The following is a 27,805-nucleotide window of genomic DNA, read 5'->3' on the forward strand; positions in this document are numbered from 1 at the left end:
TCTGCCTTTTGCAACAGACTCTTGGCTCGGTCGGGAGCTGGCTGACCTTCCCCAAACTCCCCAGGCTTAGAGCAGGGCCCGGGTACCCAGCACCAAACAGGCACTGGGACAGGGGGAAGGCTGGTCACCTCTCTGTGGCTTTGAGAAAGGTTTGCAGGATGTGGCCATGGGGTGGGGGGAGAAAAAAAAAAAAAAAGAAAAAGGGTCCTGTAAGGAAAGTGAAGCTGAGCTGGGTGGGAAGCTGTAAAAGCTCTGTATGTGCAGTGAGATCATTCATCACCCGTTAAGTCACTAATTTGCAAGGAGGCCAAGATGCTGCCTGTCAGCTGCGGCTCCAGCTGTGTGTGCTCTGTCAGGGAGAAGCTGCATCTCGCCAGCAATGTGGGACAGGAAAGGTCAGCTGCCTCTTCTGAGCAAGCCCTTGGTGTTTGTTCTAGGTGAGATGAAACTTCACCGTGTTTTTCAAATGATGCTCTGCCAAGCTCTGAATTTCACCAGCACCGCCACAATAGCAATGTTTCAAATGGCTGAAAGTGGAAGAGATGAAATAAATACAAGACCTCCTAGGAGAAGCCTACTTGTACTTGCAGTTGTTGAGGGAAAGTGGGAGAGATGGAGTCTCTCTGGTGGGGCTGCTTACAAGAACTGCCAAGAATGCAGTTGTGTTGTACCTTACCAGGATCGTGATCACGGCTTAAGCAGGAAAATCCAGTGCTATCAGCTTTTCACAGTTTGCAAACCGGTTTTTGTCTTCTTCCTTTAAGCTCTGCCAAATCATGCTCCCTCTGAGAGGCTGCTCAGCGTTGCTGAGGCTGTTGAATTTTACAATAGATAAATCAGCTTCTACCGGGAAACACAGAAAGGCTGGAGTATGTCTTCATAAAAAAAAAATTTTTCGCCACTTCTGATTGAGGTGCTACTGCTTAATATCAGCAGTTCTTCACTGCGTTGCTCAAGTTGCTTTAAGTACAACAGTGTTTGACTACCTAGGACAAAAAACACTTGTAGATACTTTTTTTTTTCCTAATCTGCTGACATGGATGGTTAATGTATGTAAATTGATGTGGCAGACTATATAAAAGCTGTCATGATCAAGGTCAAAGTAGGAATTTTCTTCTTTACTGAAACCTTTCCATTTGTTACTGCATAGAAGCTTGTTCCAGTTCAAGAGTGAATTGCTCTTTTAACTTTGTGTCCACAAAGTTCCTATTGACTCCAGCCATCAGCTCTCACTTTTGGGATGCATCTTGATGCAATGCACTGGACTTGAGTTGAAAATTTATTCCACCTAGACAGGTTTTAGCCATTCAGCTTAGGCTGCCCAGTGTTACTGCAGTACAGGCAAGAATAGAGGGAATCTGAATCTAGGGCTGCTTTTAAGTCTCTTTAAACTTCTTGCCCTAAGCTGGTCATAGAACTTGGTATGGAGTACAAAGCTTATCAAAGTAGTGGAATAAATACTTCTTGTGTAGCCTAGGCTGTTAGTGATAGCCAAGCTAGGTAAATTAAACCTCTGCAGAATAGATTTACCTGTCTCCATGTCTGTTAAATGTCTGTCCTCTCTGTGATGGTTACAAAGGTTTTTTTTTTCCATCTGGAAAAGGCCATGCACACCCTGGGTTCTGCCTGTGGTGCAGTCCAGAAGCTCACCTGCTTTTCTCCATTCGTGACCCATCTCCTTCCAGAATCCATGAGGTGTCAGAGGTGAAACAGCTCAGCTGTGCTTGGTCGCTATTGTCAGTGGAACAGGAGGTGTGATAAGAAAACTGAAGCTGGTGTGTTCAGGTGAATTATGTCTGAATCAGTGACACTGGGAAACACTGGTCCTGTGAATAGTTGCTGCATGGGACCAGTAAGTCTTCCTTGGGCTCTTCTCCATGTGCTTATCTAGTCTGAACACAAGCAGGGTGCGTTCCTTGGGCTGAAACTGCTCTGGGCCTGGTCTGGTGCAAACCCTCTCTTGCACTGGTTGTGGTGGACTGGGGCAATGGACCAGCTCAAACAGAAAATGCAATTTTTGGAGCCTGTGGTCAGAGGGATGGTGCTGGCGAAGAACCTCAATTCTCCTTCCTTCCTCTAGAGGGGATTGTGTAACTGTGCATGGCTGCTGAAGGAACCTAGCTTAAATGAGGTTTGCATAGCTGGGTGCAGGGTTAGAAATATGTTCCTGCTCGTGTGTCTGCTTATCCACAGCCCCATCCTCTCCTCCGCCTTTGATTTTCTTGCTGCTCTGAGCCTACATGATGCAAATTCCTCTCCCCCAACCACACACACATACTCCTTTGATTTCACTTGCTACCTTACGGTTTCGGCTCTCCCTTCTCTCTGGCTGAGCACACCAAGCTGGACGGAGGCACTTTAAAACTCAGGCTGTAATAAATACCAGGTTCTAGGTGGTTGTGTTAACTTGTGTTATCCTGGTCCTTTGCTGTCAAATCGGTGTATCGGCCCTTTCTTTACGACGAGGCAGCAGCAGGCTCGTGGTGCGGGGCTGGGCAGGACTGTCCTCTCCATCGCTCCCGATACAGGTGTGGCACAGCAACAGCCAACAGTTCTCTTTCATGGATTGTGATAGATTTACACTTACCCTGCCAGGAGCCCTTCCTTTGGCGGTGTTCCCTGAAGGCTAATTGTAATGTAATTAGCACGTTCCCATTACAGCGTGAGACTGGAGACTTGCCCACCTCTGGAGCTTGAGGATTTCTTCCCTGGGGAGAAATTTGAGTCCCGGATCAGCCACTGCATGGACTGTGCAACAGCTTCCAGACCACGCTGGAGAGCAGAGAGTGGAGCTTTCCAGGCTGCTCCTCCCTGCCAGGCTGCTGTGGAGCTGGAGCAGCATCTCACAGACCCCCCAGAGTAGGGACTGGGAAGTCTCCACGGCCCCGTCAGTGGTCTGTAACACCTGACTCTGATCTTAAAAACACGCTGAAAAGCCTCACCCTCTGGGTGAATGGCGGGAATTAAGCTCATCTGGCCTGCCTCGAAGTCTCACAGCCAAGCACACTGCTAGGGGAGCTGAAAGTGAAGGACTCTTGAAAGTTTTTAATGTTTCTTCTAATAGCTGTGGAGGAATGGGGAAGTGAAGTCTTGTTGCATAAGAGTAGTTTTTCTTTTGTGAAAACTTCTATTAGTTCGTTATGAAAGTAAGTATTTGGTAGTGTTTTCATGAAAACTGTAGGTCCTGAAGCAATGTAATTGTGGGAGAATTTAATTTTTCTTTTTTTTTTTTTTTGTTTGTTTTTGTTGTTGTTTGGTTTTTTTTTTGTTGTTGTTGTTGTTGTTTTTTTTTTTTTTTTCCAAGCTAAATTCCATTCTTTGTAGTTTTGGAGAAACATGACTGAGCTGTAATTGTTTAAAATTTTAAGGAAAATTAAGATCACCTCATGTTCTATTTTGAAGCCAGCCAGATTATTTTGACTTGCATTTGATTGCTTGGGGTTAGCAGTCCTTTTCTGTGGAAAGAAGCAATATATACTGATCTGACATCCAGATTTATTTTCTGGAACAAAACGAAGGACACTCAGTGACATGGGAGCTCCATCTTAGATTTATAACTGGCTAATGAGAAATTGCTGAATAACGTGCTCATTTTCTGCCACTAGAAGGTAATAAATCTTCCTGAACTTCTCAGGCTCTAAGAACGCTGCTGCCCAGTCTCATTATCAGCTTCCAACACAGAAATGAAAGGGTCTCCATGGTGCAACACACTTCCCTGGTGCACTGCAATCTCAGGACTGGCTTAACTGCTACGAGACCATTCCCCAGGGTGCTGTTGGCTGAGAGTTCTCCATGCAGGATGCCCCCAGTATTGCTGATCTGTTATTTTCACTTTTTTTTTTTTTTCCCCTATCGAGGTGCTTGCTGTGAGGTGGCCTCCAGAATTTCTTGTGGCACTGACATCAATGAGTTAAACAGCAAATAGCCTCGGGGTGGATTGTGAGCTTTACAGCCACATATAAACTTCTTTTTTGACCACAGGAGGGAGAACTTGGCTCCCAAACAAGGCTCCCCTCTGTGCTGCCCAGCCCAGGTGAACACACCTTGCTGGGGACAAGGAGTTGCCACTGGGGAAAATATTCTCTGCCAAGAACAGCTCATTGTCAGCTGGCGTGGGGAGGTCTTTCTCATTCAGAGGAAATGCAGGCCCTGCAAAATCAAAGATTTTATTGTGTTGATGTTGGCTGTGAACTCTCTGTCTTTTTTTTTTTTTTTTTCTCTTTTTGCTAAGCTGAATCAAAATCAGTGTGTGGGGTGAGAAGCGATGGCTGATTGCCAGCTGCAGACTGCTGGCATCGTATGTGCCAGCTTGGAGCAGGAAAAATCTGAATCAGTCTGTTGCCAGGCTCTCCTACCCTACCCTGGAGATTTCTGCGGCTCTCTGCTTGAAATGCAGAGCCTTAGCTGCCATGGGGAGGACAAAATTTAGGCAAAAGACTAAGGCGAACTTTGCAGTTGTCAACAAGGATGACTGTAACAGCTCATGGTGTCCTTTGTGCTCACTCCTGACTTGCTGCTGCAAGTGTGCTTTACAAAATCTTTTGATGACTTGCACATTTATAATTTAAAAACCAACCCATCTAATTCCCTCCTGTTTTTTCCTCAGCCCTGCTTGGGGAAAAAAAAAGAAAAAAGAATTACAAAAAATTCAGAAAAAGTCAGTGAGTGCCAAACCTACTTGATGTTGTAACAGTGTTGGGAGCTGAAAACCAAGGCACCTGGCTGTACCCAGAGGTGCCTCTATATTTTCTGAATACTTAATGAGTCAAACTACTTTCTAATCTACTGAAACAGAAAAATTCAGACACTACACTTCCTCTGGAGAGGAGACCTAAATGAAGTGACTCTGCAGTGTTGTATGCATATTCATTGTAGCCTTGGAGTATAGAGCCATACTATGAATAGCACTTTTCATCTGCAGATCTAGCTGATAACTAATTAAATCTAATTACTCCCTGCATGTATGAGGAGTGGGGGAGACATATCTAGGGCTTGTTTTTCCCAGCCCTGAAATCCTGTCACCTCCAGGATGGAGTTAGCAGCAGCTTTGCAGGGTGTGTATTCCCTTCAGTGACACAAAATGCTTTGGGGGAAAGGTGTCAAATCTGCCAAGGACACTCCTGAGGTTAAGAAGGGGGTGCTGTGAGCATGGGGCATGTCTGGATTTGCTTTAACATCCCTTTTCTCCTGAATTGATGAGATGCTCTTTCCTCTAAATGCCAGTGTAAAAAACCTGAGGTTGTGACATTCAGACTGCTGTGCTGATGGTGAGCAGAAGTTCTCCAGGCCTGGATCCTCGCTCTGATGTGGACCAGTAGCAGGTGCTGGGCTAAGAGGATAAGAAATGGTGAGTAACCTCTCCAGTAACATACTTGCAGTTTCCAGCAATGAAGACAGAAGTAAGCATGTGGATTACCATGTCCAATAACAAGATCAGTCCTGTATGAATTTACCTAATCCATTTTTAAATCCATTTAAATTTTGAAGCTTAATATCCACTGATGATAAATTGCATGATTTAATTTTATGCTGGTGAAGGGGGAAAAAAAAAAATCCTATAGTTTGTCTCAAGGCTGCTGGCTCATTTCATGTGCTTGGCCAAGGTCCTTGTTGGCAGAACAAGTACTCCATAGTCACCTTCTCTGTAACAGTTGGAATTTTACAGTGGTCCTCTGTCCTCTCATGAGAAGTTTCAGTCCATCTAGCTGCTGGTCATCCCCACAGAGCTTTCTGAGCACGGCTGCACCATCCTCAGCAGACCTGGGGATCACTGGCTCCTGTGCCCTCCCTCTGCTGTCAACCGAGCAATCTCAGGGCTTGAGAATAGGAGAAAGTATAGTTTTAGTAGCTTCTCTTCCTTGTTTTTGTGGCTTAAGTAGAACCATTAATGTCTAATTTAAAAGGTGTATTTTGCAAGGTTATTTATGGAAGCAATAAACTTTTTTCCTCCTGTGTTTTCCACGAAAGAAGCTGGCAAGAGCTGAAATCCTTTACCTTGTTACTATAACAGCAAAATATTCACTCTGAGGCTTGGAGTTGCCCTTGAAATAGTCTCTCCTTTATTTTATTTATTTATTTTTTTTTTTAAGATGACATTTATTTTCCAATGAATAAAACAGCAGCAATTTCTCCCTAAGTGAGCAATACCTGACAGATAAAGAAAGCAAAGGGGGAACCCCTGATCTCTTGTGCACCTCTGCAGCCAGAGGACAAGGTCATGGGATGGGCCAGAGCAGCAGGTGAATCCTCTCAACCCATTATGCTGATAATGAAGTGACATTAACCTTAGATCATTCTGCTTTTACCTCTGTGCTATTGTTTCTACTGCCTGGGCCCACAGTGAGTGCGGGGAAAGCAGCTGCCTCCAGGTGCTGATGTTTGGCAAACTCTAAGTTAGCCAGGGGCTAGGAGGAAGGACGGGGTCTGTGGTGGCTCTGCAGGTTGGATGGCTCGGGCAGTGATGGGTGAGAGCCGGGCTCCAGCTTTGAGGCTGAACACGGTGCCCTGCTGCGTGCGGGGACCGGCTGCCCGTCTGTGATGGGGGGAGCTCTCCCCATGGCACTCCTTCACCTTATGAACGAAGGATGCTGCAGCAGTGGGCAGGGATGAGCCCTGCCTGCCCTGGGAGCACCTTAAAAGCCCTTTTACTGCTGGCACGGACACACCACCATCAGCGACGTCGGAACGGGCTCTGGGAGATGTTCTGAGCTGCCCCGGGGCTGCTGGCGCAGCCTGCCTGTGCACACAAGGGGAGTTTGTTTTCCTGCGTTTATGGCCTGGCGTGATCAGCAGGACGTGGGAGCGTGTATGATCCCGGAGAGCCTGGATAGAAGGAGCCTTGTTGGTGCAGCCCATTGCTGCTGCTCGCCGGGCTGCAGTGGCTGTTTGCCTTGGACAGGAGCGCTGAGACTGAGATTTGTTCAGCCCCACTAGCTACACCTCTGCTGCTCCTTCACCAGCAGAGAGCCAGTGGTGATGCTGGACAGAGGAAGACGAGTGCACCTCCAGCTACAGCAGTGCCTTTGCTCTGCGTCACCTGTTCCTTTGTCCTCTGCCCCTACGTGCAGAAACATCTTCTCCCCCGCTTCTTTCCCATGGGATGTGGAGAAGATGCTCTCCCCCAGCTTCCCCCCCTCTGCTCCAGCTATGCTTTGTACCTGGCTATCTGGAGATGGGCAATGTGCACCCTGAATGCTTGCACAGGATTACTGATGTCACCCATGGTGTCAGGTGCCTGTCCCATCCAGGTCAACAGAAAGGACACAGACATGCTGGAACAAATCATGCAAATCAGTGAAAGCCCAATGTAGGGCTCTCTTATGGGGCAGAAAACCTGGAGGGTACCTGATGAAGTCAACCGAGTTTGCAGTCATCCAGGCAGGGAGATGGTGGCTGCCAGATGGAGAGATCAGCAGCACCTACAGCCCTCAGCAAAGCGACCCTGCGGACTGCACCCTGAGGAGCCAGCTGCCTGGCATGAGCTCAGCCCTCGTAAAGATGTGCCCTGGCACCTACAGAGCAGCAGACACAGGAGCTGGGTCTCTTGGGATGGTATGAAAATCCCCTCCTGACTTGGCAAGGATTAGCAGTATTTGCCTGCGACCGTACCAACAGCTGGGTGTTACTGGGCTCTGTACCCCAGCCTGGGCTCTGAAGAGCTTGCAAGTCACCTCTCCCCCTCTCTGAAATGTTTCTGCATCCACCTCTTAGGAACCCAGAAATCTCACTTCTCAGGACTCGGTGACAAAAGGAAAGTGTTTCAATGATTTGCTTTTAGCAGAGAGGTCACAGAAGGTAAGGAAGATATTGGGGGCACAGAAAGCCCAGGGCCAGGACAGCAGGCAGTCTGTGAAAGCTGAACCTCCTCTGTTCTCCTGCCGTCCTGCAACCACAGGCAGCGAGAGGTGTTTTCGGACGCGGAGCTCGGTCGGGACTGCCGAGGCTGCGTGATGCCACGTGCCAGTTGCTGCCCCGCGGGGGCAGGAGGCTCACAGCTCTCCCTTTGATTTCAGGCCTTGGCCCTGGCCGCCGCGTGCTGCGCTTCTCGAAACACTAACCTGAGCTTGTTTGATTTAGTGATGTTACCCTGTAAGGGGAATGTACACCTGGAAGGGTCTGCTTGTGCTGATGGGGATGTTGGCTAACGAGGTTCTCACTGCTGACCTGATGCTAGAGACTAATTACAGACAGCATTTAGTTTACAGGTGCTTTATTAGGCTTCAGACTGAAGCAGAATCTCTCCTTAGCTGATACAATTTCCTTCCTTCAACTTCATCTCCACATTCTCTTTTAGTAGGTTTCCCCATGTTTTTTGCATTTCTGAGGTTTGGTTCTTTATGCCAACCAGTATTTTTCACTCCTACTTTAACTAATGGAAATATAATTGCATCCAATGGTAATGATGGATGTAATTAACCATCTCCACATCCCAGTTCCTCTGCCTGCTTCTCTGCTGAACACTACTGCTTTCAGGTCTGCTCTGGTCTTCAGAAAATATCTCAAATAATGGAAATGACTGCTAGTAGCTGAGGCAGGTATTGGTGCCTGGAGGTAGATTTGAAAGGCTGTAGTGAGCAGCACCATACAGACAGCTTGCCACCAGCGGAGTCCCAGACTCATCAGTGTCAGCTCTTGCTAATTATCAGCCTGTGCTTCTCTGTCCAACTTCTGTGATGGCTGCTACACTGAGGAAAGGCTCAAGCTGCTCTGAATCCACTTTTTAGCAAGTGTTGGCCATGGTGTTGGGTGCAGCCTGCTCTGGGGAGAGGTGGTGAGCAAGCCCCATGGCTTGCATCAGGGAATGACACCTCTTGAACCCTTCCTAGGATAAGTCATAAAGAAGGAGGTGCTTTATCGATTTTATTGCTAATCAAACCACTCGCCCTACAGCCTGCGTATGCCCAGAGTCTGTCGGAACCATCTACACGCCGCAAGCAGAAAGGACACCGTCCCCAGCCTGCTGGAAAGCAGACCTGCCACCTTCCCGGCTCCCAGCTGAAGCTTGGCCAGAGAGGAGCGGGTGAGAAACCAGCAAAGCCAGGATCAGATTGCAGCAGGCTCCTCCTCCAGAGACTACAGAGAGGGAAGGAGAGGCGGGGAGCTGGAGCCAGCAGCTCCAGGCTGCCTACCTGCACCTTGCCAGCCAGGCTGGGGACCGGCTTGGCGGCGAGCATCTTCTCAACCCGCATCCCATGGGGTGCGCGGGGCCCCCCGGAGCTCCCCGCTACCCCGGGCACATCTCCCCGCCGCTGCCTACCTCCAGCCTGGCATGGAGAGCCTGAGCAACAGCCTGAAGAAGAAAGCCACGGAGCAGCACTACAGGGCAGAGGTGATGATTGCTGGAGAGCAACTGAGGTAGGAGGGGAAGGGGCCTTCCTCCAGGCTGGGGCAGGGCTGCACCCTGGGGCTCCGGATCCTGTTAGCAGGAGGGTCAAATCTTTATCCTTGAGGGAGGCTCTTTCCTCTCAGATGCTAGTGTCTCCCCCTCCTCAGTGTCTGCTGATCCTTCCTTCGCCCATCAAACCAGTGGTGAACTGGTCCTTTCCCACATTAACTTGTCCTGCTGCTCCTCTCGGCATCTCTTGCCCTTCACCTCCAGGTACCAGGGACTGGCAAGTGGTTTTCAATGGCAACAGGTTTTTGTTTTTGTTTTTGTTTTTGTTTTTGTTTTTGTTTTTGTTTTTGTTTTTGTTTTTGTTTTTGTTTTTGTTTTTGTTTTTGTTTTTGTTTTTGTTTTTGTTTTTGTTTTTGTTTTTGTTTTTGTTTTTGTTTTTGTTTTTGTTTTTGTTTTTGTTTTTGTTTTTTTTCTCCTTTTGCATCTTCCCCTCAGTGCAGAGGCTGACGTGATGACGCTGTGCAGCCTTCCCAAGGTCCCTGGTCCCTGGCTGGATTGGGACAGCACCGGCTCTGGGGGCGTTTGGACTTTTGGGAGTGATCTGGGAGGTCATCCCATGGGTGCCATGCACCCGAGTTTTGTGCAGCAACATGTAAGGTCTTCCCTCTCTTGAAAGTCACTTTTAAGAACTTCTACTGGTTTGTAGTTCCAGTTCTTGAGCAGCTTCTGAGTTTTTTTCCTTACGAGGAGAGAAACACATTCTCCTATGCAAGAAAACCTGTGTGGCTGAGGAAATGTGTTCCTTGTGTATTTGGGGTCAGAAACTCCCCCTTCTTCCCAGCATCCGACTGTAGGCTTTTCTAGCTCTTGAGCAGAGTTTGCTTGTTTGTATCTGGAGCTGTTCTGTTTTGTTTTGAAATGTGGGTGGAAAATAGAAAATTAGATCATTGAATAATGTAAAGAACCCAGAGCCCAAGTGTGCTAGCATCAGCTCTGTATCACTATGTTGTCCATTCTCAGCGAGTCATGTAGCCTCAGCTTTATTATTTCTACTATATCAAGGATTGATAATTTCCAACCAACGATTAGGGAACCATTCTGAAAACACAGCCAATGTCCAAATGGGTTGGATTTTAAATGTGTAGTAGTGGTTAGCCACATTTCCAGTATACTGTCTTTCATAATGATTACTGTTCTAGCTCCAGAAATCAAATATTTTCTTCAAGTAGTGACTGGGAGAGCTGCTCTTGGGGGTGGAGGCTGCATCAACCTTTCTGCCTTTGCAGTGTTTGCAGTCTGTGTTGTAAGCAAGGCTTTGAAAATGAGCTTAACTTTTTTTTTTGTAGAGAAATGCAGCAGCTGATCTAAGAGTGACTTGCCTTATTTCAGTAACTCAGTGCAAGAGATGTAAGCTATGAATTTTTCGATCTTGTGGGCAGGACAAGTTTATTCATATTTCCAGTATTTTACTCCACTGGAGTGACTGAGGTTTAAAACGGCTCCTATAGCCTGGACCAAAGGAGAAGGTCAGGTATTCAGAGAGAAAATGAGATAATCAAGACGTGTGAAAACTGATCGATGTGCATGCAAGGGGAATGATGTGGCTTCCTCAAGCCTTTTGCAGGAGAGGAGCATGTCATATTGTGGACCATTTGGTGACTGGGACTGTAAGGAGGAGGAGGGGATACAATAAATCTGTTTGTGAACAGAGCTCTTCAAGCATAATGTGCAGTATACTAGTTATTCTAAGCAAGGTAGAGGCATAGGTCAAATGTTACATTCTTCTGAACACCAATAATACCAACTCAGTTTTTCCTCCTGCTATTTGTCTGGAAACTTCACTCCTTATTGTCAGGGTGAATGTGCCCTGAGCTTTTAAAAAGGATGCTAAAAGCCTGAAGGGAGGCCAAGTTTGTGCGGGGAGGGAATAGCTTTCCATTAGTGCAACTGGCATAAAGCTGAATAGAAAAACCCAAATATATGTACTTTTTGGGCCACCCATCTTTTTTTTTTTTTTTTTTTTTTTCCTTTTTCTTCCACCCCCTCCCATAGCTGGAGTGTCTTGGAGTTTCCTTGTTAGGGAGCTCCCACAATCAGAGTTTTTTCAGACCGAGCTCATGACAGCAGGTTACAAACTTGAACTGCTTACTCCTGCTCAGTTTGCTACTCCAGGGTGAACCTGATGCAGGTTATCACTGCTGGAAGGGGTGATAGGACGGGTAGTAAGCCCTCACGAGTGGACAGCAGAGGTAAGAGCCCTCATTTATTTTGATTCTGTCATACACTAAAACCACGGTGCTGGGAGACACGTGCTGTTTTGCAAACACCACAACACAGGGAGCAGACTTGATCTGCTTTTGGGCAGCTTCGACTGCTTCACACCCTTGAGCTGCTCTTGAAAATCTTGAGCTCTTTGCTGCGTGGAGAAGAGCAGGTGGATTTCCCGTGGCCCGGCTGCTCTGTTCTTCAGCTGTGTGCTGTGGGTGATGGGTCTAAAGGCCAAGGAAAGACCCCAGTGCTCCCAGTGATGGGGAGGTGGGTTGGCACAGCGCAGTCACATCCTTCTGCTTTGCTCTGGGCAGGAGCCTGGTCCCAGTGCAGAAAGACTGGAAGGAGCTGCTGATCAGTACAGGGTGTAAAACCCAGGGAGGGGGCTGAAGAGATGGACACCAACCTGCAGCTGGGCTCCTCCTTCCCCTGCGGCAACTCTGGCTGAAAGGAGAATTGAGTGATGTGGAGCAGAGTACGCTGAATGCTCGAGCCTGTCTCTTGTATTTTGGGGATCCTTGCAGCCTGGCAGATAAGGAGTTAGGGACATCAACCTTCCTGGGGCCTGGAGGTCCAACAGGTAGAAGTGGGTAAACTGAGGCAGAGAGGCTGGATGATGTCTCAGGCAACAGCAGATGTGTAGGGTTAAATGTCTGTGGTGCTCCCCTGCTTTTCTCCAGGTAAGGAATAAAGCAGCATGTAAAGGAGTCTCGTGATCTGCCCTGACTCTGTAAACCTCCATCAGCAAACAACACTGTTGTATCGACATTGAATCTCAAACATTTATTTTCCCCCATTCTCCACTTCCTGCCCTGCCTCCCCACTATTGTACTTAATCAAACAAACCTTTGCTCCATCTTTACAGTTCTTTGGCTTCCCGGCAAGTTTGCAAATCCCTCTGAGTTTGGTTTGGCCAGAGGGATGAGTCTGTTCACTGTCAGGACGCTTTTCCCAGCCAGAAATAGCCGCACAAGTGAGGGGTGAGGGGAACGCTTCGCGGGGATGGCTGGGAACAAAACGGATCCTAACGGAGTCGAGGGGAGCGGGGATGCTCTGCTCCAAGGTCTCTGTCTGCCAGGGTCCCTGTGCTTCCACGGGGATGCTGCTTTCTAGCCCATAGGGAGGGAAGAGGAATTTTGGGTCTTGAGTCTCTCCCCATCAAAAAGACGAAGATGATCATTCCCGCTGATGGTTTGGTCTTGATTTTGAGGGCTGTTGTCTCAGGGCTCGTTCCTCACACCTGCTGCCCGTCTTTTTGTTTCAGACATATACATTTGCATGAAAATCGCACTAGTTTTATCGGGCGCTGTGTGTTCTTGGGTGGCATTCTGTAAAAGGCTCAATTAGTCATTTCTAATTGTAACAAATGGCTTATCTGCACAGAGATAGCCTGGAACAGCTACCGCACTTTGAATTCACACCCTGCTGTAATCTGAGTTTCTCAAGTATAGACAAGTCTTTGTGAACTCTCTTCTGCATATTCCTCATGGTCAAGTGAATTGGCTGTTCTCTAATAACTCTGTTTAAGCTGCATGAATCACTCTCAAAAATAAAATATACTTGGTAAGTTTATGTCTTGGGCAGAAAAAGTGGGAGGAGAGGGAAAATTTTCGATGAACAACAACATTGTAATTTCAGCTACTGTCCAAAATTTTCAGTGGTGTTGAGTGTTTTCTTTGGATACTCAGATTGAGATGGTGTTAAATAAAACGTTCATACTTTGATGCTCTGGAAATTGGGCTCACTTAAAGGCTTGTAGCTGAACATGCCGAAATTTGTATTCCTGACCAAAAACTCTTGGCTCCACAGGAGATTTGGTGTTTTCCGTTGACCTTGGATGCCTTGAAGTGGGGATGTCTTCCAGGAGGGATCATGGGACACTGCTTGATGTGGCAGTCACCAAATTAATTTTATTCAGAAGATGAGGCTACATGATCAGAATGACCTTAAAAAGCCTGCTGTTAAATTTTCAGCACTGGTGAAAGTAAGGACTGGGAAGTAGACTTGTGCTTGCTGGGATTTCTTTCTTTTTTTTTTTTTTTTGAGATTTAAGTCCTGTTTTCCTATACATGCATTTAAATACAAGTATGAAAATAAAACACCTCTGTGCCACTTTGGGCTGCCACAGGCATGCAAAGCTCTCCCCTCCTCCTGCAATGTACTGGTGCTTTTACAGACTGGGAGTGCAGCAAACTGGGTTTTGCCGAGCCTGTTTCCAGCGATCATTTTGCCTGAATGTGCCTCTCCAGCAGCTATTTTGCAGATATGCTGTTGTGGTTGTTGCTGCCTTTTACTGAGCACGTAGCTGTTTGTTTGGGTTCTGTTTTGTTTTTATTTTTTTCTTTTTCTCTGTAGAGGTAGGAACAGAAAAGATCCTTCGGGTGATGCATCTTGCCAGGGTCATTCATTTATACTTAACTACTGTGGGAATGTGAACCAGAGTTAATATCCTTGAAAGATCCACCTTGACATTTGAGATGCTCAAGGTCTGTTTATGTGGGTAGGAGGTGATGGAGAGCACCCCAGGGAGACGTTTCCACTCCATGCAGGCACGTGTGAGTTTTTGGTGCAGAATATCTATTGCTTTAGGGATTGCTCCAGCTGTGCAACTGCAGCACAGTGAAAGCAGCCCCTTTTCCAGTACAAGAAAGCCCTTTGCTTCAGCATAAGTCCCTGGTTTAGACTCTCAGTTCTAAAATTGTGTGAAATGTGAACACACAGAAGGAATCAAGCGTGGAGCTCCTGGGGTTGCTCTCCAGCCGTGGACCTCTGTAACGCTGCTGTGAAAATGCTGGTGTGCCTGAGGAGCAGGGACCTTGGGTTTAAGCCACTTCAGCTGTTACAAACTCTTGATTCCCTAGAGGTCTGTTTTTTTTGTTTTTGTTTTTGGTTTTTTTTTTTTGTTTTTTTGTTTTTTTTTTTTTGTTGTTGGTTTTTTTTTGTTGTTTTCCTGTGGGTTTGTGTGTTGTTTTTTTTTTTTTTTTTTCCTCTATACTGCTGTGGATCTGCCTTTCAACAAGGTTACACAGGATGAATAGTGATGTCTTTGTAGTGACCTTGACAAAAAACCACTTCGGTTACCCAACACAGCCTACCCAAAGCAAACACATGTGCAAACAGCTCAGCGACTGCCAAGTGAGGAGTGTTTCATAAGAGTCAGCTCTCATGTTCCAGCAAGCATTTTATCCTTGCATTATTCTGATTTTTCTTTTTTCTTTTTTTTTTTTTTCTTTTGAAGAAGTAATATGTACATGGGGTAGGTTTTGGCATCTAGAAAACTCATAACATTGCATTACACATCCTTCCTTAATTTTTTTTTTTTTTTTATCTGGAAACATGACTGTAAGCCACTCATAATTTCACTGGCTTTGTTTTTGCAACATTGTACATGGACTGGTTTTTAGAGGGGTCAACTGAGCTGTTTGAAGATGCAGTTGGTGTTTTGTCCTTCTGTGTCTGAAGGACAGAACTTGTGTCCTCATAGCTGATGGGAAATGGTAAATGAGAAGGAAGTAAACAGACCACAAAGACACTTGAGCTGTGCATCTTCCGCTGCCCTGCGTCTGCGGGCAAGAGGGCAAACTTGTCATGAAATTAAAACAGCCCAAGAATCTCCAGAGATGCTGCTGCTTCAGAGGTGCTTAAATACCACTTAATTCCTGTCCTGGTAATTGTTCCCAATAGATTCAAAATAAGTGTATTTTAAATTTTTGATTCTTAGATTTTAGTAGTATTGTTTGCTGAAAAACTTTTTTCTTCCCACACCATGTGTGCATTTTATGCAGGATTCTCAAATATGATTAAAAAAACAAAAAAAAAACCCAAAACATATAGGGAAATAGTATTCTCCCAACCAGTTTCTATTGAAGCCTTGTGTGGTTATGGTCTATGTGTTATTGTGGGCGAAGCTGTGTGTGTATTTGTATGTGTGTGTATACATATATAGTTTTTATAGACTCCTGCAGACTCTTGATAGCAATAGAATACTCTTGGCATATTTCTTATCTCTACTAAACATGCCCCTGAAGTGGCATCCCCCTTGCTGATTACAAAGGAAAGCAAGCATATAAAAAATGACCATTTGTCTCCCGTAGCAGAGGAATGTTGGGGTGGGGAGCCTCTCTGCACTTGCTGCTATGTCTGATTGCATTTTGACAGTGGACCATGAAATAAAGGAAGGAAAAAGCTAAAAACTCCCAAAATATCAGGCAGCCGCCTGTGGACTGTTGTCTTCAGGAAAAATCCATATTCAGAATGACTGCTGGTCACTTGTGGGAATGAGCCTTCCAGGTAAAGAGAGTAAAATACTGAATATAGACTCCAGTATTTGAGAGATGCCTATCAAAGACAGCTGGGACCTGGTTCTGCGTGAATCTTTGCTTTAGTATTTTAGTTACTGGGAAGGCTTGAAAATATCTGTTAAGATTTATGTTGGCTCATAGTAGCTTCAGCATTAATTGTAACAATCAGTCATTCTTCATTCAACAAAAGGTTTTATCTTAAGACGTTTGAGACCCTAGTGTTTGTAAATCCTACCGTATAGGATAATCCATTATTAACTGACAGATTTTTAGGATATTTAAAACTTCTCATATGGTGCCTAAAACTGTTGTCCAACATGTGCTGAACATATAACTTCTTCAAAAGAACTTGAGGCATGAAATTAAGAAAGGCTGCCGTGATGAGTGTCTTTGTAAAATATACTGGCCCAGGGCAAAACTGTGAATTGAAATGAGTAATCTGAAACCAGAAACGTCCTGGAGTTACAGAGGAGATATTTAATTAATATCTCCCTTCAGAGTCTGCTGCATGCACTGAGCATTTTCCAGGGTTGGTATTTTGGGAACAGTCATGCCTACAGGGTAAAAGTTTGGCTCCTGGACAGATCTCCTGCCAAGCTGGGTTGGCTTTGGCTTGAATACTTAAGATCTCTGTGCCTTGTGGCTTCCTCAGTTGTTAAGGTCCTTTTAAAAGTCAAAGCCATACTCAGCTGAGTAACCTTCACCTACATACAACTTTCCATTGGAGTCACAGACTAGCCATAATGTCAGGGTTTTCAGGATAGCATGGTTGCTGTTTTGGTAAACTCTGTCCCAGTCTATCCCAGTTTGAACCAGAAAATGTCAGGACCGTAGCTGTGGATTAGTGGCTACATGGATTAGTAGGCAGCACATGGGACTCACCTGCCACTTGTCTCTTGGACACACGCAGAAGAACCGAGTGCTCCCATCACTGCTCCTGTCCTGAGCTATGACTAAGACTGTCCTGGGGGCAGCTACATCCCTGTTTTCACAGTTTTGGAGAAGGAGAACTAGGCACAGAATCATGCCAAGATGACAAATATATGTACTACTACTTTTTTTTTTTCTGTGTTTTGACCCTTCTTTACAAGATTCAGTTAGCTGCTGTGTATGTTTTAGAGGTTTTGTTTAGAACAGAAAGACACGTATGGTTCAAACTAAGTCTGGTGCAAGCAATTATATAATCTGTTTGTAGAAGGAGGAGAGGAGGGGATGATGAAGAGGCTCCTTAGGATTCACCAAAGCAGTCTTGCAAATCCATGAGGTTTGGTTGAATTTAGAAGCCACTGTGTGCTTACCAAAAGTCCCAAATCATCAGTGGTTCTTCTAGGCTTGGCAGACACGGGGCTATGAGACCCAAACTCCCCTGTAACGCCAGCTGTGCTCAACGACTGTCTGTCTGTCTCTCTAGGCTTCGCCTCCACGATGGGAAGCTCATTAAGGACAGACGTTACCACCTCCGAACGTACCCAAACTGCTTCGTGGCGAAGGAGCTCACAGACTGGTTGATCGACCACAAAGAAGCACCGGACCGAGAGACGGGGATCCGGCTGATGCAGAAGCTAATGGACCATTACATCATCCATCACGGTGTGTGGGTTGCTCTGCTCCCTGCCAAGCCTACCCAGGGATGTGGCTGTGTATCTGGTCACCGCGCGTGTCCATCAGCCCAGGATATGGAAGCGTGGTCAGGTCCCCGTTCACACCCCTCCTGTGGGTGAGGGCTCCTGGAGAAGCTGGCAGACGACGGGCAGGCAGGAGGCTCTATGGGGTTGGATCTGTGTGAAGCTGCAGTGCTTTGAGGGATGTGCCGGTTCCCTGCCCCACAGAAAAGATTCTCAGGCAGTGCGCTGGTAAAACAGCATCTGAAATGCCTCTTATTTGAAAGCAATTTCAGCAACACCCAACCTATATTGCCCTACAGCAACTGCATCGGCAGCTGGCGGTGGATATTCTTGCAGAAGTTGCTCTAGCTCATGTTTGTGTCATGTAGAAGTGGAAGGTAAATGATAACACGTTTCAAATCTGTAGGAAAGTTCATTTTTTCCCCTAAGAGGCCAGCGTTCCTCAGTTTCCCCATCCATGCTGGGGTGGGACAAGTAGGGGTGTGGATTCAACACCACTCAAAGCAAAAAGTCATCTGGTACCTGTAAACCCGGGGCTGAAGCAATCCTGTAGGAATGCCTCCCTTGGGAATTACGTGTGTGATGAAATGGGAGAGGGGGTTGAAAAAAGCAGCATGGTGCTCAAGCCCAGCTTTAGGATTCGGGGTTTCTTATTTTTAAAAATTATTTGGAACTTTCATCAGTTCTGGTTTAACTCAGGTCATGTACTGTGGTCTGTGCCTGTCCCTGAGCTACAGAGCAATCCCCAAGGTCCAGCCCTTGCTCCTGGTATAACAACAGGGAACAAGCACTTCATAGTAATGAAGAGCTGTTTCTCTTGGTGTAGTTTTTTTTTTGTGTTTTTTTTTTTTTTTTTTCCTGTTTTTTTTTTTTTTTTGTTTGTTTTTTTCATTTTTTTTTTCAGGCCCAATCAGGAACAAAAGTCCTAGATTTTCAAACAGGCCTGGGCGGCCCCTGCCCTCAGAGGAAGGGTTGTAGCTGGGCTGCTGACTCTTGATTGAGCTCCCTTGTTTCCAAGTCCTTGAGGGATGAGCTATGGTAGCCTGGAATTGGGCAGTAGTTTGTCACAAGAGGATGAACCTGAGGAGACAGAAGCCGATGACAACCATGCCAAATTCAGTCCTCTCTTCCCCTTTCTTTATTAGGGTCCAGAAATAGCTGCCTTAGACCACTGCAATGCAAACACACTCTTGCCATCTGCTACTTACTGAGGCTAATGCCCTTTACATTAAGCTGCCTTGAATAAAAATAAACTGCTGCTGTGCTTTATCATGAAAGCGTAAGGCTGAAGCAGCGAGTTCTCAGTTAACCATTAACACTTAAAACTGATTATTTTTCCATCTCTCTAGCCAACAGTTTCAAATAAATCCATTAGTTAATTAAATCTGTGCAGCACTGGGTACCCAGTGCTGTTTTGATTATTTATCGCAGACCTGTCCCTCCTGCTTCTGTGATAATTCTTGGCAGGACACAGAAGTTGACTTTCCAACTTGTCTTATGATCATTAATTTTTGTTAGTCCTGTGGAAACAGGGCTGCCTGCTAACCGCAGCACTAAGTGCTTTGCAATTGGCTGTCTAAACTATTTGCCCTCTTCTCCACTGAGATCCAGAAGATGATAATTATCTCATGAAGATCATTGTCTGTGCTGCCTCTTAACGGTCTGATGTGGTCTGAGTTGTTCTATTAGTCGCTGGAAGCACGTTGAAATTGGTCTTCACACGGCAAAAATGCTTTCTAATGTTTTCTAATGGGCGCAGATTGCAATGCCATCTGAATTGTTGCTCCTGGGAGTTGAGAAGATGCAGGCTTCTACCTTTTAAAACAACCCGCTCAACCTGCCTTCTTGCTTGATGAGTCACGGGCTTTAGCTTCCCGATTTCACACCAAGACACTGCTCAGGAGGAATAATGAACTCCAGATAATCTGACAGCTTTTAGAAATTTGCTGCTCATCAAAAGGGGAATGAAGTTTTGCCAGTCTGTTCAGAAGAATGAACCAGTGCTAAAATTTTTACAAGAAGTATCTTGTGTATTTTGCATTTCATTCTAGTGGATTACATTAGTGAGGAAACCTTTGTGGTTTTCTTTTCCCTTTTGACTAATTTTCTTTGTTTTCCAGGCATATTCTTTATTGTTTTCTTTTATTTATTTATTTATTTATATTTTTTTTGTCACTCTTAAAGTTTCTCCTTCTCGCTTCAGATGAGTGGACTCAAAAAAAGGCAAAGGCTGACTGCTTTAAGAGATGGACTATGACCTTTGGGCAGTGTGGCTTTTTTAGGTGTTTTGGTTTTATGTTTGTGTTGTGTTTGCCTTTTTTTTTTTTTTTTTTTTTGTTTTGGTAAATTGTAGTCAAGAATCTGTTGCAAGCCAGTTTATCTCAGAACTGTATCCCAAATATTTACCTGCTAAATGTTGCATGCGCTTCACACAATCTGTAACTGCATGGCTGTTCTCATTCTCAAGATGAAACTGAGGCTTTTCATATAGATTCAGTTATTCCAGTTGAATGCAGCTTGCTTTGAAGAAAAGATTCTCTCTTGAGGTCAGTTTGCCATGCAAATAAATTGGGCAGGGCTGGCACAAAACAGTGTGGAAAAGTTGGTGTCATATTTTAGCTTACAAGTAGTTTTGAGAGGGATAGAAGTGATATTATGGCTTTCTTTTTTTTTTTTTTTCTCCTGTATTCTAAGTCTACTTACATGTGGCAGTAGCTTTCTGAAAAAGCTGATTGAGAAAATTCTGTTTGTTTTCTTTTAGTCTAACCAAGTCATCAACATTTAAATATTTTTTTTTTTAAAAAAAAAACCCAACCAACCAAACAAGAAAAACCCCAACAAAACCTCAAACCAAAAAACCTCAAACCTAAAAAACCTCAAGCCAAAAAACTTCCCTGTTTGTTCTAAAGAACGTTTTAGTGTCTGGCTTAAAATGTAGACTCAAATTTGAGCTTTCCCAAGGTATGTTCTGGGAGAGGACCGACCTCTCCCACCAGCATGGGCTGCGGGCCTTCGCAGGCACCTCGTTCGGGGAGCGGAGGCTCAGATGCTGGTTGCTCCCTGGTCTGAGGGGCAGAGAGAGAAAAATTGCATGCAGCCCCCCCAGCTTTTAACCTGGAGGCAACACCCTCGTGCGTCTGTGCAGGTCCGTCCGTCCGTCGGGGACGGACTGACAGCCCTGCTCCCAACTCCTTCCAGTCTGCGACGAGCACTCGGACTACAAGGACGCCAAGCTGCTGTACCGCTTCCGCAAGGATGACGGGACCTTCCCTCTCAGCAAGGACGTGAAGGTGTTCATGAGAGGGCAGAGCCTTTATGAGAAGTACGTGAGTCCTTCCCTGGCAAAATCGCTCCCAGCGAGGGGGGGGGTGGGAGCGCACGCGGCCGCCCTCGTTGCTGATGCTCTACAGCCAGGACCTGCAGCTACAGCTGGCTTTTCTCTTCCTCCTCCGCACCCCGTAGCGTTGGGAAATGCTGTTTCCTGAGCCCTGTCACAGCTGCAGGACAACTCGCCTCTCTTGGGCTGCGTCAGGAGCTGCACTCTGAACTCAGGGATGCTTTCAAGGGCTCCAACCCCCCAGGTATGGGTTCTGGGATCCGGTACAGGGAAGTGCTAGGGTCCAGGCTGCAGACTTGAGTGGCCCTGGGATGGGCATGTCCCATGGCCATTCCCAGCCTTCCTGGGAGAGCTGCTTCCACCAGTGCTGTTAGGACTTGTGTCCCACCAAAATCAGCAGGCTATAGGGTCTTCAGGGCCCTCGTGTACCTGGATCCCTGCAACTCTCTTAGTCTATTGGCAAAATTTTAAATGGAAAAACTAATTCTCAGACAGAAGTCTTCTTCCACCTCCAAGTGTTTAGTTTTTTTTGTGTTGATTATTTCTGGTTCTAAATCTAAGTCCTCTTCCCAGGTATCTTCCAAGTCCTTGAGTTAGACTGGGTTTAACCACATACCCACCCTCTGGATCTGTTTCCTTTAACAGCCTCATTGTATCATCTCCATCCTCAAATCCCGGCAGCCAGATTCACAACCTGGCACTGAGGGAGAATTCCTTCAGCCAGGAGGGGGGTGATTTTGGCTCCCGGCCCCCCTGGCAGCCGTGCATCCCTTGTGCTTTGCCTTTGCTCGGCAGCGGTGGCCGTGGGACTGGGAGCGTCCCGCGTGTCCCACGGCTGAGCCCACGGCACCCTCTCATGGAGACACTGGATTTAGCTTTCTCATATGCTGCAAACTGAGTATGTGTTTGCCGAGGCCCACCTCCTCCACCAATTTGGACTACCTGCCATTTGTTGCGTGCATTCGGTTGCCTGCTTGGCTTTCTCCTGCTGTCTTTAGCTGAGGTTGCAGCTGAACTGGTTTTGCTGAAGCCCCTTCCCCTGTTGCGATGAAGATTTACAGAGCTGCCCGGCCTCTGCTCTGCATCTCTCCCTCGCTTCTCGCTGCTCCCAGGCAGCAAGGTTTTGGCTGTAAAGCTTTGCCTGCTTCTCTTGGCCTTGCCTGGGCTGGCTGCAGCTCCCGGCTGGGCTGGCAGGGCTGCACAGCATCGCTCAGCCCCGTCCCACCTCTGTGCCAGGCTGGTGAGCGTGGAAGAGTCAATTCTGAAGGTGAGAGAGGAGAACTCGGTGAAGTACCAGAGGACTTTCCTGGGCTGCGAGATGATCGACTGGCTCGTTCAGGAGGGAGAGGTGGAGAACCGAAAGGAAGCGGTGGAGCTGGGACGGGCGCTGCTGGAGCATGGGATCATTCAGCACGGTGAGCGAGGGTCTGGCTGGAGCTGGGATGGAAAGCAGGGGATGAGCGTAGCTGTCAGGCTGTGCTAGGAACAAATCCCCATTCATGTCATTCAACAAGTGCTGGTCAAGTGCCCACTTGGCGATGGCAATGGGGCCTTTTAGTTCTATGTTTGGAGCTGGTGACCTTTGAAATCGGAGCAATCTTCCACCACCCACAAAGGCTTTGCTTTGAAATCTGAGCTATTGCTCTTCAGTTCTTCAAAGCCTCCAGCCGCAGGACTGGGATCCACCCCTGGGTCTGGAGGGCTGGGCTGTGAGGATGTAATGTTCAGCTACACTTGGCTGGAGATCATAACCCTCTGCAGGAATCAAACTTCAATTCAGAAGGCAGGGAGTCCCCTGAGTGTCTTGGGCAGGTGGAGGGCTGTGACTTGGTGGTGCAGCCCTGGGACATGGCATCTCCTGGGGAGGTGGCCCTGCTGTTCCCCCTTCTCTGCAGGCAGCATTCTCAAACAGTCAGAACAACTGCAATAGGGCATGGAGGCATTAAAAACAATTCATCTGGGTCCCTTAGTATATTTGCTGTATATTTTTTGCACCCCCTCAACTTCTTCCTCCTCCTCTGTTCTCTCCTAGTCTCCAATAGGCATCACTTCTTTGACAGTGACTTCCTTTATCAATTCTGGATCAACTTTCGACGGAGGCGTCGTCTCACGGAGTTACTCAATGAGAACTCTTCCCGTGCCCTCTCTGAGAGCCCAGACAGTCCCTTCTGTCTTCGCAAGCTCAACCCGGACCCCGGCAACACCAGCTTTCTCTCGGGTAATTGTGGATGTGTTTGTGGAGGGGTGTAAAAAAAGGATTATATTGTCAGAGTATCCCAGAGCTGAGGGTGTTGCTCCATCAGACTGTAAGGTGTTTCTCCAGGCATCCCATGAAGTGACCGTGCATCGCACTGGTTTGTGGTGGATGTAATGGTGCACTGGCAGTCTTTATCTTTGAAGCTGGTTTTATTCTGTCTAAGCTCAAATGCCATCCTCAGTGCGTGCTTACCTTTCAGATGCGGGTCAGTCTCGTGGGGGAAGTTTGTTACTTTAAACTAGTCTGTTCCTTCACTCAGTAATTGTTATTTCTGCCTCTTTCAGTCCAGACCAACAAAGAGATCAAAGTTGTCTCGGCGGTTCGAAGGAGCAGCATCACTTCCCTCGCTGGAAACTCCAACCCCTACTTCAGCACAACTCCTGCGCTGGTATTCCCTCCTGTGGCTGAGTGCAACCCCAAATCAGGTCTGGGCTTCTGCATGGCCCTGTCCTTGCACCCGATACACCTATTCCTTCAGGTCACAGGCTAACACAAGCCTCGGAGTCCAAACACTTCCACTGTCAGCTTGGTGACTTGCAAGAGGAGGAGGCCAACCTCACCTCCGAGGCTTGATTGGAAAAGTTGTGCGAGTGTTTTGAAAAAACATTGAGATGAATGCAAAGATTTCTGAGTGCAGTAACTGTGGTTGGGTCTAACATCCGTTCTCCAGCCCGTGGTAATCCCCAGGCTGCCTCGTTATGCACTTTACTGTATGAAACCCTTGATTCTGACAGGATCTGTCACCTTCTCCTTTAGTGTTAAAGAGACCTGTCACCAACGAAGAGCTCCTGTCCCCTGGGGCCCCTTACATCAAGAAAACCCTAACTGTAAGTGACCATAGCGAATTGTATTGCTAACCCGACAGTGCCGAGCACTCTGACTGCTCTTTGATAGTGTTCTGTCTGCTGCTCTGGCCCCTGTACGTTGAAACTTTGATTGCATGTCACCTCATCGTGGTTCTTTCTTGGTGAGTCTCAGTGGGTTAACGTCTGCAGATATTCTTGTGGGTGAAAATGCGCATAGCCTCTGCTTTAGCTTAATACATATCAAAAGGGTAGATCAGGAAAGAAAAGAGAGTATTTCCTGGACAGAAAAGCTCCCATTTATGTTTCATCCAGCTCCATGCAAACTGTAGAATCAGTCTTGTGACAGTTGAGACTTTGACACGCATCTTCTGTGCCACACAGGTACCACCTTTATGCATCTTTCAGCCTCCTCCTGCAGATCAGATATGCTGATATGATCCATCAGCATGGATCAGGGAGCATCCGAGGGCCGCTCTTCCCTTTCTCTGCATGGGCTTTTTTTCACGGACAAAATAAACACACTGCAAAATCTCCAGAGTGCTGCAGACAACCTGAGTTTTGGGAGTTTGTTTTTCTATTTATTTCTAAAGCTGTAGGGCCGGTCAAGGCAGAGCTGATGGATGCTGGGTGTGAATGTTGCAAGACAGTTCCTGCCCTGCAGATCCTATCGTGCTTGTTTATTTTCCTGTAAAACTTCTCAGCCCTTTCCTGCCTGCCTTTGAAAGGGGGAATCTCACTGTGGCCAGTTTAGAAAGCTTGCGGGCTGCCTTGCCACGCTGGTTTGACACAAGTGGGGTTACAGAGGAGCTGTGGGTCAGGTTCCCAAGTGAACTGTGCTGTAGAAATCGGTGGGAAGCACTAAGAAAAATTAAGTTAGTGATTAGTGTGGCATATATGAGGATGTGCCGTTCATTCTCCTCCTGAATGCTCTTGCCCTGCCCTTCAACTCTGCCAGCCTGGGCCTTTCATGGCTCATTACCTTCTGCTTAGCTGTGCAGTTGCTGTTATTTATTTATATGGGTAATGTGCAAAGTCCTTTGGGAATTCCTTTTCTCTTTTAGTCACATCAGATGGACACAGTATTACAGCAAACTGCTCTGACAGACTGAGATCAGAGTGCAAAAAATTGAGTGGCTACTTCCACCCTGGAAATGCTCTCCTGTGCCAAGGAAAAGGCACCACGTGCGTGCTCTGGAAGTGTTCTCAACGTGCTCTTGGTGCATGCCTTGCACTTCAACTTCATGCTGCCTGTGATTTGCTCTTCTGCACTTGCTGGCAGGGAATATTAATCAGAAAACAGCTTTGCAGAGAGCAATTAATCCGTGGCTCTGTATCTCGCTTGGTGCACAGCCCTCTCTCCCACCCATGACAGATGATCATGAGTAGAGCGCTCCATCTCACTAGGAATTGTTGTATCTCCTCTATCCAGCTCATTCCTCATTTTTTCAAACCCTTCTCCTCTTCCTGTAGATTGTGGGAGATGCGGTGGGCTGGGGGTTTGTGGTCCGAGGAGGAAGACCTTGCCACATCCAGGCAGTGGACCCAGGAGGACCTGCTGCTGCTGCGGGGATGAAGGTATTTCTTGCTTGTGGTGGCTTAGCAGGAGGCAGGACTTAAAGTCCTGTTTGAGCTTGTCAGGTTGAACACCTCCTCTGTGGTAATCCTACCTCTTGCAGTGGAGATCAGCCCAGTGGAGTCAGTCCGTTGAGCTCTGGCAGGGCTGTGAGAGGCGGAGGGAAGGATGTTCTCAGCAGACAAAGTGCGCTGTGTGGCTGCACGGCGGCGGATTTGCCTTTTGCCAGGGCAGCACAGGGGCTGCGAGCAGCTAAAAACGAAAATACTCCGTCACAACTAAGGCGTCCCTGTGGTAGGCTTTGGAGCTGTTGAAACTGAGCTGCTAGAAACAAAATCGAGAATTCCCAGTTCAGCTCCAGAAACTATATATAATCCCAGTGAAGTAGGAAAGAAAAAGAGCTTTATCCTGAATCGGTGGCTTTTGCAGCTCCCGAGATGTAATGCATATTGTGTTTGCTATTACTTCCATGCAGAGCTACATTGTTATCTTCCATGTACATGAAAGCTCGGTAACCTTAGACTGATGCCTTGATTTGATTCATCAAGTAGCTTCCAGTGTTTCCAGTTTAGCTGAAATGAACTGACATCTTGAAACTCATTTTGGACCCAGACACATATGGGTTTCATGTGTTGAGTTTTAGGTGTGAATGAAAGAAATGTTGAGTTTCCATTCCCTATAAAAACCACAGCAGCGAGGGAGTAATTTCTACAGGCTGATATAAGTCTGAAGTCATGTGGATATTTGAAATAATGGGATTCTTCAGAGGCAGAGTGTGACTCCTTATTTGCTTCAGGCAGGATTGGAAGAGGATGGATGCATTTATTTCATTTACTCAAGAGCCCAGTTAATTTCTCTTTACCTAATCTCATTTGCTACCAAATTGCTAGATGTTAATATTGTGCCTCATTTCCATCTGTGAAATGAACCACTACTCATAAATGAGTCTTTTTTTTTTTTTCCTCTGTTAGTTCACAATCTAAATCCCTTTTGTCCTTTTTTTATGATACAGTGATCATAGCACAGTGATTATTAGTGTAGCTTATGGAGTAGTAATGTTTTAGGGGTTGCAGGATTTTGTAGCAAGTTAATTGCACTGCAGCCCCTGTTTCTAGTCCATCACGGGCAGAAGTTGCCATGAAGATGTTGACTGAAGGTAACCTGCCCCTCCTCTCCTTGCAGGTGTGCCAGTTTGTTTTCTCAGTGAATGGTATGTACGTTTTGCATCTGGACTATCAGACCATCAGCAGCCTCATCATGACAGGACCACGAACTCTCGTGATGGAAGTCATGGAAGCCACGGAATGAGAGGAGGAGTCTCATCCCACCACTGTTTGGAAAGGCAGGACGTTCCACTAAGCAAGGATGGACTGTGAGGAGGGACCAAGCTTGACCATTCACTGTGAAATGTTATCCAGGCATTTTAATATATTTTCAAATAAATACATTCTAATGGACATGTCTCAGATTTTGATGTTGTTGAAATATTTGGCTCTACCTGTTCTTGAGTGAGTCTAAGCTCTTGCAGCTCCTTTTTAATGCTGGTAGGAGAGTTCAGAACATCATGAAACCAAGCCTTCACCCAGCCAATCTGAAAGGCAGGTGGTACAAGCTGGTAAGCAGCAAGAAGTTTGATACCAAGCAAGTAAGTATGTCTGAGCTCCCCTGAGTTGTCTGTGCAGTCTACCAAGAACACAATGTGCTTTCCAGATGGCCAGATAAGCCATGCCATTGACTTTGTCAAGAAAATAAGGAAATTAATACAATGATGTATGCTTCCTTGAAAGAAAAGTCTCTAAGGCTCCTGCTACTCTCTTGGCTTAGCCATGCTCACAACCAAGACCGGTTGCTCTTCCCAGCTATTTCTTGAAAAGGTGAGACTTCCATGATTGTGTTTTTTCTGCCCTCACCCCGTAATAATGCTTAAATTAATCAACCAGCTTCAACTCGGCATAGAGTCAGGCTGAAGTCCCAAATATTGTAGGCTGCTACTAACCTAGCAATGGGAGGCAGTGGAGGAGAGACCCTAAACAGTGTCTGCCCAAAAGCAAACGTGTCAGAGTCTGAGTTTGACTCTGGGAGGGAACAGAAATGAGTGAAAGCCACCAAAATCCAGCCCCCCTGGGCCCTGATGCTCTTAGGATAACTGCATTTATGGGCAGTGCAGAATATTCATATGCAGACTGCCCCGAAAGTGAACTAAATATAGAATAACAGGTAATAACAAGAAACTGAAGAGGTTTTTTGTGTTCCAGTTCACAGAGCATCCTGCTTGCCATCAGCCTGCAATGCTGTGCACAGAGC

At 46.5% G+C, this 27,805-nt stretch overlaps 1 protein-coding gene across 1 annotated transcript; it reads left to right on the forward strand.

Moving 5' to 3' along the window:
• The first annotated feature begins 9,100 nt into the window (after window positions 1–9,100).
• LOC104365821 (DEP domain containing MTOR interacting protein) lies at window positions 9,101–26,958 on the forward strand. The gene is made up of 9 exons (XM_042801266.1): window positions 9,101–9,354; window positions 17,315–17,493; window positions 20,727–20,850; window positions 22,102–22,280; window positions 22,898–23,083; window positions 23,407–23,547; window positions 23,879–23,949; window positions 25,399–25,503; window positions 26,684–26,958. The coding sequence occupies exons 1-9, from the start codon at window positions 9,269–9,271 to the stop codon at window positions 26,807–26,809; spliced, it is 1,197 nt and encodes a 398-aa protein (XP_042657200.1). The 5' UTR covers window positions 9,101–9,268; the 3' UTR covers window positions 26,810–26,958.
• The last annotated feature ends 847 nt before the right edge of the window (window positions 26,959–27,805 follow it).

This window comes from Tyto alba, unplaced genomic scaffold (genome assembly GCF_018691265.1).
Source record: "Tyto alba isolate M040663 unplaced genomic scaffold, T.alba_DEE_v4.0 Super-Scaffold_33, whole genome shotgun sequence".
NCBI lineage: Eukaryota > Metazoa > Chordata > Aves > Strigiformes > Tytonidae > Tyto > Tyto alba.